The sequence below is a fragment of the Phyllopteryx taeniolatus genome, chromosome 2, assembly GCF_024500385.1.
Source record: "Phyllopteryx taeniolatus isolate TA_2022b chromosome 2, UOR_Ptae_1.2, whole genome shotgun sequence".
NCBI classification, from domain to species: Eukaryota; Metazoa; Chordata; class Actinopteri; order Syngnathiformes; family Syngnathidae; genus Phyllopteryx; species Phyllopteryx taeniolatus.
Window position 1 is genome coordinate 13,363,258 of NC_084503.1, and position 22,459 is coordinate 13,385,716.

Sequence of the window (22,459 nt, forward strand, 5' to 3'; positions counted from 1 at the left end):
GTGCGCTCACCAATGATAATTAATGATCAACTTTCGCCAGAATTGATATGACATCATTTTCCCAGCTAAGGTGAGGGCCGTGGGGGCCCGGCCCGTTCCCCACACACTTGCAGCAGCAGCCTTGATGTGCTCAGCATTGTGAGTCACACACAGTCTCTTTGGTGGTCTCCATCAGGTGGTTAATTCCTCCACATGCGTCTTTTGATCCTCTTTGGTCACTACAGGTTGCCATTTTATGGGAGACATTAAAAAAAAAAAAAAGGATCCTTGCGACTGACAACCTGATGTTGTATGGAGCTGCAAGAAAACACACGCACGAAACGAATCGTTAGACCATATTTTGCAATGAATAAACTTAATTGTGTTAACTAGTATTAATATCGGGGTATATCAGTGCTATGCGCCTTTCCCCCCCCTAGCTGCTCACAGCTCCTAACATTTATACTTACATGTGAAAACGGACCAAACGCGGGCGATGGGTTGTGCTATAGGTGAGGATGCACTTCTAAATCTCCGTGTCAGTTTTGGATATAATATGACTAATCCCTTGTCGTAGGCAAGCGGCGACCATCACATCCACTCGATCCGTGCGAGCTCTGACGCACACTGAGAAGGGGACTTTTTGGCTGCGTGTCGACGTCTCTATTCAACAGGATCTGTTGCGACTTCAGCCCACTGTGTCGGCTCCATCGCCACAACCCCTCCTCAACGCAGGCGATGGTAAAGGCTTGAGGCGATATGACACCGATGACAGCCCCGCGCGGCTGAGGCGAATGCATGCGAAGGTGGGTAAAAGTTTACCTTCAAACCGGTGAATGCAAACGGCCCCTGCATGGCGGAGTGTGAGCATCACACATCTGCCTGTCTGCAGCTGTATCCCTACCTATCCTCCTGTATCCTTTCGTGCACGTGCGCGCGAATGCGAGTGCGCGTATGTGTGTGTGGTGGAGAGCCTCTCAGTGCGAGATAGGGGCGCTCTTACCGCAGAGTGTGCAGGTGGTGCTCGGTCCTCCTCCAGTGGATGCACTCGGTCACTGCCACCGTGTTGCAGTCTTACACCTCTGAGCACCCTCTGTGCTTCCTACCCAAAGCCATCAATTAGACTTGTACAACTTTCATTAGGCATGAGGAGGAGTGGCAGAGAGGACGATCGCTGAGCTCAGCCTTATATGTCACTTTATGATGCTTAATCCCTAGTGTATATGTTGAGGAGCTGAACATCTGAGCCTTTCAATTTCCCTGGGGATCTAGCTATCTGTCTATCCATCTGTTAATAGTGCTGCGGTTGGTTGTTCAGTGGTTTTGCGACATGAATTTTCATGTCACTTGGTTGTAAAGCAAACTACGACTCCAAACAAACAATCATTTATTAAATTACAAAGCAGATATTGTGTGGATGCTGAAAAATGCAAGGTGCTCACTGATGAAAACTCAAAGAAAGGAATGAATTGGGACTATAATGCTGGGTAATCAGTGATGGGCGCTGCATGTACCTGGGCCTTCAACGGAGCCTTTACCTGATTAATCCATCTCTTAATACCACCACTATCCTGTCACCATTATAGAAACCATCACTACTATAGCAAAACGCAATATAACAGACAGCAACTGTGCCATGAACAACATCTGGAGGAGTTGAGAATCAATAATTATCTAATAACATCACAAAAACATAAAAATAAAACTTTAAATAAAATACATACATAGTCACCAGAGATGCTGATAATTAAAGGTGTGTAGATCACAACAGATGTGTTGTGCCAGTCAAAATTGGTTTGCAACTTGTGACGTCATCAAGGGCCAGTACAAAGGCTGGCCCTGTGAGGATAAATTTGAAATCTGATTGTTTGAAGAAAGAGTCTTATTGCTAATAGTTTAAATTGCCTTGACCAGCACTACTGATTCTGAAAGTCCTGGGCAGGTGAGATTGACATTGCAACACACAGAGGCTGAAATATCCATCCAACCATGCATTTATGTACAGCTTTTCCTCACTACAGTTGCGGGCGTGCTGGAGCGGCTGAAATATAATTGGACAAAAAAAAAAAAAAAAAAAATCTAACTTCCACGTACATGTACTGGAAGCTGTGCAGCCAAGAGAAATGCTATGAAATTAAGACAATAGACTTTTGGGACTAATTTAATAAAATTTCATTGAACAAAAATTGTAATTTAAGCTTGTAAATGAATAGGTCAGTCCAGAGTGTACCCCGCTACTCATCAACTGGGATGGATTCCAGCTCATCTAATGAGGACAACCAGTAAACAATATTAACGTACACATCATTATTTGGACGCAGAAAAAGAACAGCAGGCCAACACAAACAAGCTTTGCGTTATGTATTTATACTTTCACACGATAATTTCTGAAAGCAAAGTACAACCCCAATTCTAATGAAGTTGGGACGTTGTGTTAAACATAAATAAAAACAGAATACAATGATTTGCAAATCATGTTCGACCTATATTTTATTGAATACACTACAAAGACAAGATATTTCATGTTCAAACTGATAAACTTTATTGTTTTTAGCAAATAATCATGAACTTGTAATTTTATGGCTGCAACACGTTCCAAAAACGTTTACCACTGTGTCATGGGTGTGTGTTGCGGTTTTTGTCTTCCCCCTGTTTCATACACACCTGCTCCTGAGAGTATCTTCACCACCTGTGCCTCGTTCACCCTAGTTACACCTTGCATTTAACCTCGTGTCGGACCACAGAACACTTTTCCACTTTTCATCAGTCCATCTTAGATGAGCTCGGGCCCCGAGATGCCGGCGGCGTTTCTGGGTGTTGTTGATAAATGGCTTTTGCTTTGCATAGTAGAGTTTCAAGTTGCACTTACAGATATAGCGCCAAACTGTATTTACTGGCATTGGTTTTCTGAAGTGTTCCTGAGCCCATGTGTGATATTCTTTACACGTTGATGTCGGTTTTTGATGCAGTGCGGCCTCAGGGATCGAAGGTCACGGGCATTCAATGTTGGTTTTCGGCACAGACGAAGAGTGCCACCCCACCCAGCCCCGCAGCACCGACCCCAGGACCCCCCCCCCCACACACACACACACACACGCACACACACTCCAGCCAGCACCCACTACCTTCCCCCGAGTGTGGGAGGTGGACCTGCTTAAGGTGGACCCCCCCCCCCCAAACCAGGCAGGGATGAAAACTCCACCGCAGTTGTTGCAGTCTATTTGTTCCAATTCTAGCCAAGAATGATACCCTCATTGTGGTGCAACCATTTGATGACGTATTGTAATTGGTTAGCGAAATAATAGTGTTCAAAGTTGGGAGCATTTAGGCCTCCCTCCTGTTTACTTTTCGGTAGAGTGGATAGACTAATTCTATTTGTCTTATTTTTTTAATAAAAATTTAGCACAGCAGAATCTAATGTGTCATGAGCCACCCTGGAGTACCATGGATGGAGCCTGGGTGGTGCCTTGCGCCATCTTGCCCTCTCAGTCTCCCCTTCCCGCTCTCTTTTTCCAGCACCTTCCTCACCTGGTGATTGGTGACCATCACCTGTCACCAATCAGCCCTAGTTACCACCTGCATAAAAGCTTGCCAGATCCCAGAAACTCTTGCCAGAGTATTACAGCTTTTCCAGCGGTACAACGGCTCGCCAGTCTCCACGTAAGGTACACAATTCCTCGTCTCCTTTCTGACCTCCGTGTCTCTCCTTGTCCTCAGTGTTTCCTCCGTGTTTCCTCCGTGTTCATCGCCAAGTGAATTCCTACCGCCACATCGTCAAGCCAGTCGCCTGGCCTAGTCACTGCCTGCCACGCATTCCCTGCCTCCACTACCCGGCAGCGCACCTCAAGGAACATCTACATTTTCCCTTTTCAATAAACTGTTCATCACAACCTCTCAGAAAATCATGGAATCCTTACACTCCCAGGTCCCTTACGCAACAAGTCTCGCAACGACCACCCACCCGTAAATTCTCCTTCCGAGCCCAAAGCCTCCGAGCCACTCCGCCTCCTGTACAAAGAATCTCATGTCCCTCCGCCCGAGGCCTACTCCGGGGACCTAGGTCCATGGAGCCAATTTTTACTTAAATGTTCACTCATTTTCAACCTTCAACCGTGCAGTTATCCCACCGAACAATCCAAGGTCGCATTTGTCACTAACCTCCTCCGCGGTAAAGCAGCTAAATGGTCCACCTCGTTATGGCACAATTCCTCCCTGGTACTCCAATCATTTGATTCCTTTTCCGCCGAACTGAAAAAAGTCTTTGACCAAACCGTTCAGGGCAGAAAAGCCACTCACCGTCTCCTTACGCTCACTCAGGGCGCTAGTTACGGAGCAACTTATTCCATCGAATTCAGGATACTTGCGGGAAAATGCAGGTGGGATGACGCTGCTCTTAGGGGAATTTTTCATTATGGGCTGTCGGAGCAGCTAAAGGACGAGCTCGCTGCCCAGGATGAGCCCTCTTCTCTCGAGGATCTTATTGTACTCACCATTCGCCTTGACAACAGACCGCGGGAAAGAGCTAGAGAGAGGGGGGTTAGAGCGCATAACGTCACTTCCCCCGTGAGCACCGCGCTGTCAGCACCTCACCTGCCTTCTGCACCTCCTATTGCCCCTTCGTCACCACCCACTGCACCAGAGGAGCCCATGCAAATTGGTAATACACGACTAGATCCCCAGGAATGTCAGCGTCGTGTCACTCAGCAACTGTCCATTTATTGCGGTCAATCAGGTCACTTTTTTTGTCATCCCTTCCCCTGAGACCCCATTAGTCCTCGCTCAAATAAACATAACCCCGACGCACTTATCCATCACTGGGTGGAGCCCTCACTGCCATTCTCTCTGCCTGCTCTCCTGCAAACCCCCACCATCTGACACACCAGTTGACCTCTCCCGTGTCCGCGAAGAATATCATGATCTCTCCCCGGTGTTCAGCAAAAACCTGGCAATTTCTCTACCCCTCCACTGCCCTTACGACTGTGAAATAAATCTCCTGCCGGGAGCCCCTCTTCCCTCCAGCCGTCTCTTCAGTGTCTCCCACCCAGAGAAAAAAGTGAGGGAGGATTATATCCATGATTTTCTGGCTTTTGGACTTATTTGCCCTTCTTCATCTCCGGTAGGGCTGCGTTTTTCTTTGTAGCGAAAAAAGACACCACTCTACGCCGCTGCATAGACTACCGTGGACTCAATGACATCACCATTAAAAACAAATCACCACTACCCCTCATTGACCTGTCATTTGAACCCCTCTGCGATGCCCAAATATTAACCAAATTGGACCTACCAAACGCCTACCATCTCATCCGTATCCGAGAGGGGGATGAATGGAAGACCATTTTCAATACCATACTTGGACACTTTTAATATTTAGTCATGCCATTCAGATTAACCAACGACGCCGCAGTCTTCCAAGCATTCATTAATGACGTTCTCCGTGACATGTTAAACAGGTTTGTTTTTGTTTACCTGGACGTCATCCTCATTTTCTCCTGCTCCCCGAAGAACAACGCACTCATGTAGGCCAAATCCTCCAACGCCTCCTTGAAAACCGTCTGTACGTCTAACCAGAATAATGCGAATTCCACCTCTCCTCTGTACATTTTATCAGCTACATCATTGCCAAAGGTCAATTGCAACCCAACCAAGCCAAAAGCCAAGCTATCATTGACTGGCCCAATCAGACCACCCGGAAAGAACTACAACGCTTCTTCGATTTCGCCAACTTCTACCGCCGTTTTATCCGCAATTACAGCATGGTCGTTATTCCCCTCACAAGCCTTACATCCACCAGCTCCCACTTTCAGTGGACCCCGACAGCATCCTAAGCTTTCAGCCAGCTCAAGACCATTTTCACCAGTGCTCCCATCCTATGCCACCCCGACCCCTCCCTCCAGTTCGTGGTGAAGATTGACGCCTCGGACTCTGGGGTAGGGGCCGTCCTCTCGCAGCGGTACCCCACGTCCCAGAAACTTCATCCCTTTTTTTTTCTCGTCACCAGTCCCATGCCGAGAGGAATTACGACGTTGGCAACCGAGAGCTGCTGGCCATTATTTGGGCATTGGAGGAATGGAGGCACTGGCTGGAGGGGACTGAAGTACCCTTTATCATCTGGACTGATCACAAGAACCTTGCCTACCTCCATTTTGCCAAACGCCTTAACCCCCGACAAGCTCGCTGGGCCCTCTTTCTGAGCCAATTTAATTTCAGGCTCTCCTTCTGACCTGGATCCCACAACAGCAAACCCGACGCCCTATCCCGCATATACTCATCCCCCTCCAGCCCTACCAAACAAGAACCTATCCTCCCTTCCTCCTACTTCGTTGGTGCTGCCACATGGAAGATTGAACGGATAGTCAAACACGCTCAAAAGACACCCTGACCCCAAGACCGGACCTCCAAACAGTCTATTCGTACCTGATACCGCACGCTCTGACGTCCTTCAGTGGACCCACAACTCCAAGCTCACGTGTCATCCCGGCATCACCTGCACTATTCATTTCATCCAGCAACTTTTCTGGTGGCCCACACTGGTCAAAGACACCCAGGAATTCGTCCAAGCCTGCTCCATCTGCACCTGAGGAAAGGTTTCACACCTGCCTCCAGCTGGTCTGCTGCGTCCCTTACCCATCCCGAGGCGCCCTTGGTCCCTCTGGACTTCATTAGCGGCCTGGCCCTTGCTGAAGGAAACACAATCAATTTCACTATTGTCGATCGATTTTCTAAATGTGTCCATTAGGTACCCCTCCCCAAGTTACCCTCTGCTTTTGAAACTGCTAACCGCCTTGTTCTCTACGTCTTCAAACTCCACGGTATCCCCATCGACATCGTCTCGGTCCGAGGTCCCCAGTTCTCCTCCCTGGTTTGGAAGGAATTCTGTAAGGCAATGGGGGCAGCAGCCAGCTTGTCTTCCGGGAACCATTCACAGACCAACGGCCAGACGGAGTGGGCAAATCAGCCCTTCACTGCGTTGCTGCACGCAACCCCACATCCTGGAGTTCATTCCTTCCTTGGATTAACTATGCCCACAACTCCCTCACCAGGTCAGCCACCGGAATGTCTCCATTCATGGCCTGCTATGGTTTACAACCTCCATTATTTAAGGAACAAGAGCATGTGGTGTTAGTTCCCACGGTGAGGGATCACTTGAAAAGGGTCCAGTCCGTATGGAAGGACGTCAGGGCGCCCTTGGTCCGATCAGCGGAAAAAAATAAACGGCTTGCAGACCTTCATCATTCCCCTTCACCTGAGTACAAGGTGGGTCAGTCCGTTTGGCTTTCGTCCCATGACGTCCCCCTCCAAACGGAATACCTCAAACTCACTCCGCGCTTTATCGATCCGTTTCCTATCACTAAGATAATCAATCCCATGTTTGTCCAACTCCAGCTCCCGCAGTCTCTAAAAATTCATCCGACCTTTCATTTGTCATTGCTCAAGCCTGTCTCCACCTGAGGTCGTTGCTCAAGTCTGTCTCCACCTGAGTCCTCCGGCCGTACACCCCCCCCCCCTTCCCCCCCGCCCCTTCGTGTTATCGATAACCATCCGGCCTTCACGGTTTTGCGCATCCCCGATGTGAGGCCCAGGGGGAGGGGTAGACTGGGAGGGATATGGTCAGGAGGAGCGTTCCTGGATTTCCCGTAAACTTATACTCGACGACTCCCTGCTTTCGGACTTTTATGCGGCTCACTCGGGGAAGCTTGGCAGGATGCCAGGAGGCGTCTGTTGAGAGGGGGGTACTCCCCTTCCCTCTCTCTCTTTCCAGCACCTTCCTCGGCCGCTCACCTGTCACCAATCAGCCCTCATTACCACCTACATCAAAGTCTGCCAGATCCCAGAAACTCTTACCATAATATTATAGCTTCTCCATCGGTACAACGGCTCCCCTGTCTCCATGTTAGGTACACAATTTCTCGTCTCCTTTCTGACCTCCGTGTCTCACCTTGTCCTCAGTGTTTCCTCCGTATTCATTGCCTTCGTCACCGCCTGCCACGCATTCCCTGCCCCCACTACCCGCCAGGACCATCTACATTTCCCCTTTTCAATAAACTCTTCATCACAAGGGCCAGTACAAAGGCTGCTCTTGGGTCCAGTCTCCATTCCAACGTGACACATTGAGAATAAATAATTTATTTGAGGTAAGGTTTTCATTTTGATTGTGGCTATTCCTCCCAGTAGTGATATAGGTTATTCCAGCGTCTTAAATCAGTTGATTTTTTCCAGAAGTGGTGTGAAATTTAAATGGTTACCTCTGTAAGTTTTGGCAAAATGCTAGATGTTTTCTTTAGAAATGGGGTAATCTGGGATTTGATCTGCAGGAGTCCATGAGTTTGCTATTATTGGGAGTATTGTTGATAATCTGATATTTGTGAAAATGTTTTAATGAGATTGAAGACTGCCTGAAGAGAAGACTTGGGTTCCTGTAAATAAAGAAGAATATCATCAGCATACAAATTGATTTTGTGTTCTGCCACGACTGAGCAGATACCTTTTATTAGCATTCTGATGTGTAGCGGCAACAAGAGGTTTGATGAATATTGCAAATAGCATTGTGAGAGTGGACAGCCTTGTCTGGTTCCACTTTGTGAAGTAATCCTATTTGTGGTGACTGTCGCTTTCGGCGAGTTGTTAATGTTGCTATCCAATGTATAAATGAATCTCCCAAGCCAAATTTGCGAAGTACTGCAAATAGGAAAGCCCAGTTAACTTTATCAAAAGCTTTCTCTGCATAAAGTGACATGATGATTGCAGTTATATGTTTACGCTGTGACATGCTTATTAAATTTAACAGACGTCTGACATTATTTGTGGAACTTCTACCTTTAATGAAGCCTGTCTGGTCATAGTGGATTATCGACGGTAGTGTTCATATGGCTACTTATTTGACCTTTATTGTTTATCTCCTTGACTGTTCTGAAAAATAGAGGCGCTAGTATTGGCCAGAAATGTTTAATGAATTCAAAGGAGATTCCGTCCGGGCCAGGAGCTCGGCCCGATTGCATTATGTGATTCTGTGATGGTTAAAGGAACATCAAGGCTATCTTTAATTTGTGTATTTAATTGAGGAATGTTTAGATCTTTAATAAAAGTTTAAATTCATTTTTGGTCTGTGTTGTTCGAAGATGCGTATAAGCTGCTATAATTGTAAAAAATTTCATTTATTTCTAGCGGTGACTGTGTACAGTTGCCGTTAGAAGCTTGAATGGCTGTAATTAATGACTTTTCTTTATTACGCAGAAGTTGGTTCACAAGAAATGTTCCCGATTTATTATTGAACTCAAAGTTAGTGTATCTTAACAGTTGTAGAAAATCTGTTCTTTTTTATAACGTCGAATTGATGTATGTATTATTGAAGTATTCTCAAACACACCGTGACAGTAAATTCCTTAGTTTATTGTACTTCTAGGTATAATATGGTTGTGCAGATAATCTGTGGGTGCATGCAGCCCTGTGAGACTTAATCAGTATGTTGCCCATGATGCATATTCCCTCTGAATTGTACAATTAATCTGACTGAAACACTAATTTGAACGGGAACAGCTTGTCAAGGCTGTTACCAGAAAATTCCCTATTCCCCTAAGGAAGCATTCTCAAGGGGGGCATCTAATTGTCCTTCCTATAGTAATAATTTGGTTTCCTGGCGTGCACTCTCCTTCCACTGGTACCATGGTATATTCATTCATTGTATCCAATACATATAAATGCAAAGGCAATATATGCATTAAAATGTGTATGTCAAATCTATTGCAGTGGTAAAACAGTGTGTAGTTGTCTCTCACGAGGTTGATCAGACATGAACATAAGGGGGGTGATTCCCAAGCAAGGTGCTGTGGTACTGTGAGAGATCATCGGGGGGGGGGGCTGTGGGAAATCATCCAATTTGACTTAATTTGTCTGGAAATTATGATTTATTCATTGCAAATATATCTTTATTCATGTATCTATGCCAGTGAAATATAGTGATGGGCAGAACAATTAAATGTTCTTCCATTAAATGGCACATGGTACAATAAAACTATGTATCCACCTGTTGCCATTCATAATAGGTCAGGGCTTCCTGCGAATATATCCGCTTTGTTTTCAGTTAAACAGGCCCAAATTTCACACTAAGTATATTTGTGAGTAAATTCAGACAAGCTCATTATTTCAGTATTCATACTTTTCGTAACATTATTTTTTGGTGGTGTGCCATGAGATTCTTGTCGTGTAAAATGGGTGCCTTTGCTCAATAAAGGTGAGCGAACACTGACATAAGGTTTTAGGCGAGTCCTTTCCCTTTCTGCAGATTCTGGCAACCTTCCAGCACCCACACAAAGATCATGCATCCAACTCAGCACAAGTATGAGATGTGAGGCCGCTAATGTTAAAAGGTGACAGAGTGAAAATGGCACAGCTGCCGAGGAAGTTCAAGTGCACTCAGGCTGCAGAACAGGTGCAACTGCTCATAAAATCTGTCTGCACAATGCATAGGGGATCACACAACTCAGACTATAGCTAAATTTCATTAGCAGGTACACCTGGCATTCTAAAGCTCCCACTAATAAAAATTTTCTGGATTTTAGCGGTTCAGGGTTGTCGAGACATTGACTATTTATTAACTGTATCTTTCCATTATGGCCTCTTCTTTCTGTTCAAAGCGGCTACTCAAGGCTTTGCGACATTGAAGGTTCATACTGTACATCAGATGAGTAGACACAGGAAGGGGATTTATGGAATGTCTCATCATACTATATTGCTGTATATATTGTGACAAAGGGCATGAATTGTTTCCTCTCTTACTGTGGCTCTCGATGAGGCATGACAGACTACCACCTCTCCAACAAAGAGCCTCAGTGTCCATGTTTTTTCTTCTGTAACAGGTCTCAAACCTGCAACCCTCTGCCTTAGTTGTAAATCCCAAAACATACAATATTGCACCCCAAGGCTTGTGTGAGATATTACTCACAAATCATGGACCATTATATCAGATGACTGAAACCTCCTTGTACATCATCTAAATGATTCCCTCCGGATATTAGTCTCTATGTGTGTGGCTAGCACACTACCCAAAGAACTTGAATACCTTCTACTGCAGATTTGAAAAGGACACTTTCACACCCACCCAGCCAGCCACATCACCGACCACAATCACACCTCTGACTTCTGCGTTAACCATCCATGAACAGGATGTGAGACGCATCTTCAAACAACAAAAGATTAACAAAGTGGCAGGCCCAGACCATGTGTCCCCATTTTGCCTCAAAGTCTGCGCGGACCAGCTCGCTCCAGTCTTCACACAGATCTTCAATAGATCTCTGGAACTGTGCGAAGTACCATCCTGTTTCAAACGCTCCACCATCATTCCAGTCCCCAAGAAACCTACAATCTCAGGTCTAAATGACTACAGCCCCGTCGCCTTGACATCTGTGGTCATGAAGTCCTTTGAACGTCTCGTGCTGGACCACCTCAAGAGCGTCACAGGTCCCATGCTGGACCCTCTGGTGTTTGCCTACCGAGCGAACAGGTCTGCAGGTATGCAGTCAACATGGGACTGCACTTCATTCTAGAACACCTCAACAGTGCCGGGACCTACGCGAGGATCCTGTTCGCGGACTTCAGCTCAGTGTTCAACACCATCATCCCTGAACTCCTTTCCTCCAAGATTCTCCAACTCAGCGTCTCGCCTGCCATCTGCCAGTGGATTTACAGCTTTCTGACGGGCAGGACACAGCAGGTGTGGCTGGGAGAGACCACCTCATCCACACACAGCATCAGCACTGGGGCACCCCAAGGTTGTGTCCTCTCTCTGCTGCTCTTCTCTCTCTACACTAACGACTGCACTTCAACGCACCCGGCTGTCAAACTCCTGAAGTTTGCAGATGACACCACTGTCATCGGCCTCATCAAAGACAGTAACGAGTCTGCATATCGACAGGAAGTGGAGCGGCTGGAGCTGTGGTGCGGCCGACACAACCTGGAGCTGAACACGCTCAAGACTGTAGAGATGTAGACTTCAGGAGGCATCCTTCGCCACAGCTACCCCTCACGCCGTCCAGCTGCCTTGTGTCAACCGTCGAGACCTTCAAGTTCCTGGGAATTACAGTCTCTCGGGACCTGAAGTGGGCGATCAACATCAACTCCGTCCTCAAAAAGGCCCAGCAGAGGATGTACTTCCTGCGGCTTCTGAGAAAGCATGGCCTGCCACAGGAGCTGCTGAGGCAGTTCTACACAGCGGTCATTGAATCATTCCTGTGTTCTTCTATCACAGGTGGTTTGGTGCTGCTACAAAAAAGGACAAACTCCGACTGCAACGGACAATCAAAACTGCTGAAAAGATTGTCGGTACCCCCTACCCACCCTTAAGGACTTGCACGCTGCCAGAACTAAGACAAGAGCGTGCAAAATCCTCTCGGATCCTCCACATCTCGGTCACCAGCTCTTCCAGCTCCTTCCCTCAGGTAGGCGCTACCGATCAATGCAAACTAGAACTAGCAGACATTCTAACAGCTTCTTCCCTCCTGCAATCAGCTTCTTAAACAGCTAACCAACAATTCCATTGCAACATGCTGCCAATTTGTTTTTGTCTTGAGTTTGTTGTCACATTTCTGTCGGGCCAATTATACATACTCGTGCACTCATTGTAGTAGTCACGCCACGCTGCACTATTTGCATATCTGTTGTTGACCAATACTGGCCACTCATGCCAGAGTAGCATCTGCCCAATTTGCACACTGACTGAGGAGTATCTGCCACATTTGCACAATCAACATTGTCCCAGATTATCGTGCAACTAGTCACTTTAAACTGCAGACACTTCTTGAAGTCTCGGCGCCCTTTTCACAATGGTCATTGCACCGGTCTATTGCTATATTAGTCATTCAAGCTGCTCTAAGTAATGCAGCCCTATGGGGGGCACAAGCCAGTGCAAACTCTAGGCCGGTCCCAAGCCCGGATAAATACAGAGGGTTGCGTCAGGAAGGGCATCTGGCTTAAAACTTTGCCAAACAAATATGAGCGTTCATCCAAAGAATTCCATACCGCATCGGTTGTGGCCCAGGTTAACAACGTCAACCTGGAGGGCGCCGTTGGAAATTCAGCTACTGTGGGTCAAAGTCGAAGAAGAAGAAGAGGTGGAAAGCGGGTTCTTCGGCAGAAAGAGAAGAGGAAAGCACAGAGCCTAGAACTGAATGTGGGGAATGTGTTGGCTAAGAATGTCTTGGAGGTGAAAAGAGTATCAGATCGAGTGATGAGGCTGAAACTTGAAGTTGAGGGTGTTATGTATAATGTGATTAGTGGCTACGCCCCACAGGTAAGATGTGACCTAGAGGTGAAAGAGAAGTTCTGGAAGGAGCTAGACGAAATAGTTCTGAGCATCCCAGACAGAGAGAGAGAGTCATGATTGGTGCAGATTGTAATGGACATGTTGTTGAAGAAGTGATGGGTAAGTACGGCATCCAGGAAATGAACTTGGAGGGACAGATTGTGGTAGACTTTGCAAAAAGAATGCAAATGGCTGTAGCGAACACTTTTTCCAGAAGAGGCACGAACATAGGGTGACCTACAAGACCGGAGGTAGAAGCACGCAGGTGGATTACATCTTGTGCAGACGATGTAATCTGAAGGAGGTTATCGATTGTAAGGTTGTGGTAGGGGAGCGTGTGGCTAGACAGCATAGGATGGTGGTGTGTAAAATGACGCTGGTGGTGGGGAGGAAGATTAGGAAGACAAAGGCAGAGCAGAGAACCATGTGGTAGAAGCTGAGACAGAACGAGTGTTGTGCAGCTTTTCAGGAAGAGGTGAGACAGGCTCTCGGTGGACAGGAGGAGCTTCCAGAAGACTGGACCACTGCAGCCAAGGGGATCAGAGAGGCAGGCAGGAGAGTACTTGGTGTATCTTCTGGCAGGAAAGGAGAGAAGGAGACTTGGTGGTGGAACCTCACAGTACAGGAAATCATACAAGGAAAAAGGTTAGCTAAGAAGAAGTGGGACACTGAGTGGACCGAGCAGAGGCGAAAGGAATACATTGAGATGCGACACAGGGCAAAGGTAGAGGTGGCAAAGGCAAAACAAGAGGCATATGATGACATGTATGGCAGGTTGGACAGTTGATGAGCCACACAATGAAGTTATGGGAAAGAGTAGTGGAGGTTAGACTCAGGACAGAAGTGAGTATTTGCGACCAACAGTATGGTTTCATGCCTAGAAAGAGTACCACAGATGCATTATTTGCCTTGAGGATGTTGATGTAGCAAGTACAGATACACAGGCCTAGAGCGCCCCCTTGCGGTTTTCAGTGTGAAAACAACGCAAAATTATATAATAATGTGTTAATAATTTCACAGATGCATTATTTACCTTGAGGATGTTGATGGAAAAGTACAGAGACGGTCAGAAGGAGCTACATTGTGTCTTTGTAGATCTAGAGAAAGCCTATCACAGAGTACCCAGAGAGGAACTGTGGTACTGCATGCGGAGGTCTGGAGTGGCAGAGAAGTATATTAGAATAATACAGGACATGTACAAGGGCAGCAGAACAGCAGTGAGCTGTGCTGTAGGTGTGACAGACGAATTTAAGGTAGAGGTGGGACTGCATCAGGGATCAGCCCTGAGCCCCTTCCTGTTTGCAGTGGTGATGGATCGGCTGACAGATGAGGTTAGACTGGAATCCCTATGGACCATGATGTTTGTAGATGACATTGTGATCTGCAGTGAAAGCAGGGAGCAGGTTGAGGAACAGTTAGAAAGATGAAGGCATGCACTGGAAAGCAGAAGAATGAAGATTAGCCGAAGTAAGACAGAATATATGTGCATGAATGAGAGGGGTGGTGGGGGAAGAGTGAGGCTACGGGGAGAAGAGATAGCAAGGGTGGAGGACTTTAAATACTTGGGGTCAACCGTCCAGAGCAATGGTGAGTTTGGTCAGGAATTGAAGAAACGGGTCCAAGCAGGTTGGAACTGGTGGAGGAAGGTGTCAGGCGGTGTTATGTGACAGAAGAGTCTCTGCGAGGATGAAGGGCAAAGTTTATAAAACAGTGGTGAGGCCAGCCATGATGTACGGATTAGAGACAGTGGCACTGAAGAGACAGCAGGAAGCAGAGCTGGAGGTGGCGGAAATGAAGATGTTGAGGTTCGCTCTCGGAGTTACCAGGTTGGATAAAACTAGAAATGAGTTCATCAGAGGGACAGCCAAGGTTTGATGTTTTGGAGACAAAGTTAGAGAGAGCAAACTTTGATGGTTTGGACACGTCCAGAGGAGAAATAGTGAGTATGTTGGTAGAAGGATGATGAGGATGGAGCTGCCAGGCAAGAGAGCTAGAGGAAGACCAAAGAGAAGGTTGATGGATGTCGTGAGGGAAGACATGATGGCAGTTGGTGTTCGAGAGGAGGATGCAGGAGATAGGCTTATATGGAAAAGTATGACGCGCTGTGGCGACCCCTAAAGGGACAAGCCGAAAGTAAAAGAAGAAGAAACTGCTCTAAGTGCTAGAGGACTCTGCATCTTTTTGCACAATTGTCCAAAAAAAATAAAAAATAAAAAATATGGAACCAGCATTACCAAATAACGAGCAACCCATTGCTCAGTGACTGTTCTTCTCAATGTCTTTATGTCTCAAAGGTGTTCTCTGTCAATTGATTGTCTGTTGTCGTACTTGAGCGGCTCCAACTCCCGGAGACAAATTCCTTGTGTTTTTTGGACATACTTGGCCAATAAAGATGATTCTGATTCTGATCATTTTAATTCCTGCTGAACTTTTCACCTTCTGGGAGCATTAATTCTTACTTTATTGTTCAATGCCATAAATTTTTTACAATAAGTTTAAAATGGGGCGGCACGGTGGCCGACTGGTTAGAGCGTCAGCCTCACAGTTCTGAGGAGCGGGGTTCAATCCCTGGTCCCGCCTGTGTGGAGTTTGCATGTTCTCCCCGTGCCTGCGTGGGTTTTCTCCGGGCACTCCGGTTTCCTCCCACATCCCAAAAACATGCATTAATTGGGGACTCTAAATTGCCCGTAGGTGTGAATGTCAGTGCGAATGTTGTTTGTTTGTATGTGCCCTGCGATTGGCTGGCAACCAGTTCGGGGTGTACCCCGCCTCCTGCCCGATGATAGCTGGGATGGGCTCCAGCACGCCCGCGACCCTAGTGAGGAGAAGCGGCTCAGAAAATGGATGGATGGATGAAGTTTAAAATGGTAGTTGACTCGAAAAGGCTACATTAGTACATGTTTTTAACTGTGTTTCCTTGCCATTGCTTGGAGGACTACACAATGTCAACAGTTTTCTGGTTGTATGAGATGTATTCCTTACAGCAAATGTACTTTTAAACAGCATGTGATAATAATTACAGTTTAACATATGCTTCAGGTACAGGTGAACTGACAGTTTTGCCTTTGTCATAATTTCATAGCATAAAGGATCAGTCACGAAAATATTAAAGCCATAGTAACAATTTCCAATTCTGTGTTTAAATGCAAAATATAAGGTGATGTTTTAATAACATTGGCAAAGCAGTACATAAAACAACCATGAACATTTATATGCAGAATTACATTTAGAAAGAGTGGCATGGTGGGGCAATTGATTAGTATGCCAGTACCCCTCTGGGTCAAAGGTGTTGTCTCCGACCTTCCGTTGTGGAGTTAGCACGTTCTCCCCATGCATGAGTGGGTTTTGTCCACATCTGTTTCTTCCCACATTCCAAAATCATGAAGACAATTCACAAATAAGTTGTAAATGTGTTCTGAAATGTTGTCTCTTTATGCAATCGTTTCTCAATTTTTGAGCCAGAAATTGTTTTTGTTGGCAAACAAGCCCATAGCTGCTCAGCACTCCAGTAAGCTGCATAACGTGTCGCACACTGGAGACTATTAGATGGATTACATACTGTCTCGCCCTTACCACAATTAGTAAATAAAAGAAAATTGTGAATGAATAAAATGTTTTTTGTGATCACATCCCTAGAGTCCATATGTATTGAATTCAAGGACAATTACCAGCTCTTGTTCAAAATATTCTCAATTTATTAACAGTGCTTTCAAGTTATGGTGTATTCTGTTTGAGTCTTTAAAGGTAACAGTTCCTGGGAGGACATTCTGTAAGTGACACTTCATCAAGGTCCTTGTAGTTTAGGTGGCATTTCAGCAGAATGCAGTGAGTCCCTGGAGGCTGCAAGGGTAGACAGAGCCTGCAGCCCTCATAGTTACTTGTATATTTGATTGTGCCCCCAGACAATGTAAATGTACCCAAATACAGACTTTGTCCTAAGCAGGTACAATACTAAAGATTTTTAGTGTTGGGCAGGAACAGGATTACAAGTAGTGGCGATACTATTTTAAGTTTGTTTTATTTATTTATTTTACGTAACCTTTATTTATCCAGCTAAGGCAATTGAGAACTGATTTGCATTTGCAATGCCGACCTGGCAGCAGACAGTAGAGTGAAACAAAGTAAAATAAAAGGATATACAAATAGATAGAAAATAAACTGTTTAGTGTGATGTAGTTACATAGTAATATAATACTGTACAACACATTACATCATAGCACATGGTAAATAAAAGGTTCAAAACAGGCTAAAAACAGGTGCAGCGATCATGTACATTATCCCTCACTAACTTTTTAAATAATTATATTGGGATGAATGAGGTCGGTGTTATTACTTCTTTCAGAATGTTCCAGTTGTTAGGGGCAGAAAATTAAAAAGATTGACCAAAAGTAATGCGGCCTTTGGGAATGAAAAGGTTAATAAACCTGCTGGAATGGAGAGTGCAGGGTGTGGTGGTGGTATGTACTGTTTGTTGAACAGAGAGCGAATGTAGGGAAGGGTCTTGCCGATGAGAGTCCAATGTTTAAAGCTCAACTTTTTCCTCTCACCTGCCTGTGCCTCTACTGCTTAGAGAGGGGGCTAGGTGGCAACCGAATCTGAAGCTGTCGCTGTATGGATTCTGCACAGACCAACTGGGACAAGCTATGAGATGGAACCCTCCCCAGGAGGCGTTGCTGTGGAGGATTCTGCTCTGACCAACTGGGTCAGGTCCTGTGGAAGAACCGCTTTTCCGAAGGCATCGATCTTCGGCGCTTCATCTTTTTAACTGGACTCTTATGCCATCTTAATGAACATTGTACAGCACCATACTATGTGCAAAATGTTGCCCACTCGACATTGATTGTAGCCTGGTTCGAAGAGGGATCCCTCCATCTGTGGTCCCTTCTCAAGGTTCTTTCTTTTCTCCCAAAATGGGGTACTGAGTTTGTCCTTGCACAGTTGGGGTAGGTGGGGGTTTAGATCAGGGGATGTGGCAGATCGTTTTTCAACTGTGGGCCTGTGAAGCTCTTTGAGACTCTTTTGTGATTAAGGGCTATACAAATGAACGTGACTTGAGTGTTTCATAGATAAACATAGACTATAAACATGTACCAGTGAATTTGTCTGTTTGAATGAAGAGAGGACCAATTATCCAGGGAGTACAGTTTACAATGGTGCGTGTTAAAGGGAGCACCAGTGTCAAAGCGGATGGGTACACCCTGAACTGGTCGACCAGCCAATCACAGGGGCACATATAAACAAACAACCAGTCGCACTCGCACTCACACCTACGGGCAATTTAGAGTCTTCAACCTACCATGCATGTTTTTGGGATGTGGGAGGAAACCAGAGTACCCGGAGAAAACCCACACATGCACGGGGAAAACATGCAAACTCCACACAGGAAGTCCAGAGCCCAGATTGGAACCCATGACCTCTGAACTGTGAGGGAACCCAGAACCTCAGAAATGTAAGGCAAACATGCTTACAAATCTAATCCACCATGCTGCCACCCAAACACATTGTCGTAAAATTTTATATAAAAAGTAAAGCCTGGTGGTAACTTGTAGCAGAATAAAAACATGTTTGTGAGGGGGTTGATTTCAGCTAATAAAAGATGGCTAATGGATCAGGGAGTTAGTGACCCGCATTGCACCTGCAATAGTGATGACATTACTAAAACAATGGAAAAAAGAACACACTGAGTGATTGCTGATGCATCCCTTTGCGTTTTCCATTTGTTGTGGGTGCATAGGACGTTTTATATTCCTGTGGTTGGTCCAAACCCTTCAGGAGATACGATCCACTCCTCCTACGTACATGTAGGAGGAAAGGCCTTACCTGATCTGGTGAGGGGAAAATGAGGAGAATTTACTCAGTCAATGTTTGGACTAAACAAGTGGAAAAACAACACAGAGGTAAAGCTGACAGGATTAACAGAATTTACTGAAAGAACAGCCTTATTTAAGAGTGTGGGGAGAGTCAAAGGACCATAGCTGTTTCAGACATTTAGAGATCAGGAGGACCTCCAAAGCGATAAAAGCCACTTCATAAAGGTATGACTTTGGGGAAATGTAAAACTGATTGATGACATTTGACAATAATATGATAACAATATTAATAAGATAAATAAGAGGTCTCAATAATGCAGGGATAGTGTATATATTTTTTGATCAAATACTAAATGTGTGTGCCATGTCTGTAACTGATGATTTAGTGTGTCTGTATTAAACTTTTTGGGGCAGATGCATTTGAAATCTTTTATGCATCCAAACAGATGTTTAAAAGTCTAGTGAGGTGAATTCAGCCTGTAAGACAAAGGTTGATGCCCAAGAGAATTCTTGAAAGGTCAACAGATGCAGGCGTTAGTTTTTTCACAGTATGTTTATTATTAACCTAAGGACCAGTAGGGAATTATTTTGGAGCAAGGAATTGTGGTTGAACCCTCTACAAGTCGAAAAACCATCAAAAAATGGATTTTGGCTTGAGAGAAAATGGAAAATTAAATTTGGTGTATTTACTTAGCAGTTTGATGGTTCTAGAGGTAAAACACATTTTCCGACTAAATGTTAATAGATGTTGATAACAAATGTTAATAATGATTTGTTGACATTGTTTCAGATTTCAAAAATTAAAATAGTTCAGGAACTACAGGATCAACAATAACCCACATATTCTATGATATGACTTACTCTAATATGCTGCCTGATCCCCTCTTGCGGCAGACGCCTGTGCTTCACTCAACAGAGGATGCAGCTAGTTGTTATGGTAACAGTGCTGGCGCTGGTTGGTGCGAGTAACAGTTGCAGTTTTGGCTGCTCCCTGCAAAACGTCAGCATCCGCGTGGAGAGCTGTGGCAAAACTGAATATGTCTACACAACTGTATGTGAAGGACAGTGCTACCATGAGGTAATGCAAAGTTCTACACATAAATGACACAAGCTAGATGTTCATTGTTTATTTTATTTTTTTACTAAACTACATGCAGGCATTAAAAAAAAAAAAAAAAAAAAAGATTCAAGCTGTTTCCTACAGCTGTCCGGTAGTTTTAAGGAGCCCTTCCAAGGGCCTCTGTACCAGACATGCAATTGTGTGAGCTCAGTGGCAGTTTTTTTTTCTTTTTATAAATGAATTTACCTCTCTTATATATATATATCTTCCTGCTTTTGCACAGCTTCCCTGTCAAATAAATGTAAATTAAAAAAAGAAAACTCCAAATAGCTGGTCGGGAGATGATGCTCAAGGCGCTCTGTAATACATCCCCCACCGCTCACATCTCTCCCTTCTCCTGCAGCGTGGCTGCGAGCATAGAGACAGAGACACGCAACAGACTCCAAGCCTCAGCACAGTTCTGCTTTTTTTACTCTTGGAGGTAGTGGTGATGAAGGAAGTTCTCAAGCTCATAAATGACAAGACCAAACATGGTTAACGTGTGGCTTTCTAACGTGCACATTTGAGCTATTACCTGATGTGTTTGGTTTGGCGAAGGCTCTTCAGGCTGTACTGTATGTACTGGGACAATACAAGTGGGTATAGTAAGGTGTATCTCATTATGTCATCACTAAAACGCCGCATTGATATGTAAATTGTGTGTAAATTAATTAAAATGTGCTAATTTGCATATATTTGGTGGATGCAATTGCCAAGGCATTGCAAGGATAAAGAATGAAGGAACTTTTTCAGTTATTAGTGAGAATATCTTCCCCTGAATTGTTTAAATGTGTAGAGGAGTTTGTTTAGTGAATTAAGGACAAAATCTAGAGATACCCGCAGAGGGCAGTTGAACAAACATCATCTGAATATGTATTTTTGGAAGTTTTCTTCTTTCAGAGTGAAAGACAGAATAGATCCATAAACTTGAATCTCAAATTGATGAGAACATTTGTATTTTTTTTAATTTTATTTCATTTTTATCCATCCATCCATTTTCTGTACCGTTTATCCTCACTAGGGTCACGGGCATGCTGAAGACTATCCCAGCTATCTTCGGGCGAGAGGCGGGGTACACCCTGAACTGGTCGCTAGCCAATTGCAGGGCACATATCAACAAACAACCATTCACACTCACATTCACACCTACGGGTAATTTAGAGTCTTCAATCAACATACCACGCACGTTTTTGGGATGTGGAAGGAAACCGGATTGCCCCGGAGAAAACCCACACCCATTTTTTATTACAATTTTTAACTGAAAAGTCATGACTTAAAACAGGTACATAATCACTTTAATTGTAAGCTCATCATCTTAAAACTTGGGCTGTCAATACATTTTTTCAAATCAGATTAATCACACTTTTGAATTTTTATTAAACGTGATCAGTCACAGGCGCCAAATGTCCTACACACAGTACCATATTTTGCTTTGAGATGGTATTTTAAACTTGTTGTGCTTTGATTAGTGAGTTGAGCACTGGACTATATGCAAATTACCTGTTTTTTTTCCCCCCAAAAGTTCCATCGGGTTGACTTTTGACGCAAAATTTTCTTTAAGTGTGACTGTAAAGGTTGTTTATTTATATGTGCCCAGCGATTGGATGGTGACCAATCATCGGTCTCTTGCCCAAATTCAGCTCGGATAGGTTCCAGCTCATTCACAAGTTATAATGAGGATAAGCATTATCTAAAATGGATGAATAGATAGGTAATTAATTTAACTTTCTTCTATTTGTAACAATATATCAACTCCTGTTTGGGTGGTACTATAACAAACAAGCAAAAAAACTGTACTGTTCTGTCCGCAGGATCCAGTCTACCTTTCTGCTACTGCTGTGACTGAACACTACATCTGCAATGGGGTCTGGATCTATGAAGACAAACGGATCGAAGGTTGTTCAGTGGGTGTCACCTACCCTGTGGCCGAAAGCTGCATGTGTACTTCATGTAACGAAGACAACACATACTGTGGACGTCTTCCCGGTTCATGCTGAGCTGTTTTTAAAGCCCTTTTAATTTGAACCTTGACACTGAAAAATTGGTGTTTCTGCATTCAAACGTGAATAAACAAATAAAAACATTTTGATTTCCGCAATATGCCAATTATCACAGAAATAACAGTCAATTGTAGTTATAAATCTCACTTGGATTTTTCATAAAATTTTTTGTTTCTTTGTTCATTTGTCACTGTATATTGGTCGAAATGAAAATGTAATTAATTTAGAAAAAGATACGAAGGAAGGTAAACGCCTGCGTTCACTTCCGAGTTAGTCT

At 44.7% G+C, this 22,459-nt stretch overlaps 1 protein-coding gene across 2 annotated transcripts; it reads left to right on the forward strand.

Moving 5' to 3' along the window:
- The first annotated feature begins 17 nt into the window (after positions 1-17).
- LOC133471748 (gonadotropin subunit beta-1-like) lies at positions 18-22,346 on the forward strand. 2 transcript variants are annotated; one of them, XM_061761634.1, is made up of 3 exons: positions 18-138; positions 557-785; positions 21,994-22,346. In XM_061761634.1, the coding sequence occupies exons 1-3, from the start codon at positions 125-127 to the stop codon at positions 22,177-22,179; spliced, it is 429 nt and encodes a 142-aa protein (XP_061617618.1). In that variant the 5' UTR covers positions 18-124; the 3' UTR covers positions 22,180-22,346. The 2 variants fall into 2 exon arrangements, with proteins under 2 accessions (XP_061617618.1, XP_061617629.1); XM_061761645.1 differs by lacking the exon at positions 18-138 and adding an exon at positions 19,978-20,161 and having other exon boundaries at positions 657-785.
- Positions 22,347-22,459: the final 113 nt, after the last annotated feature.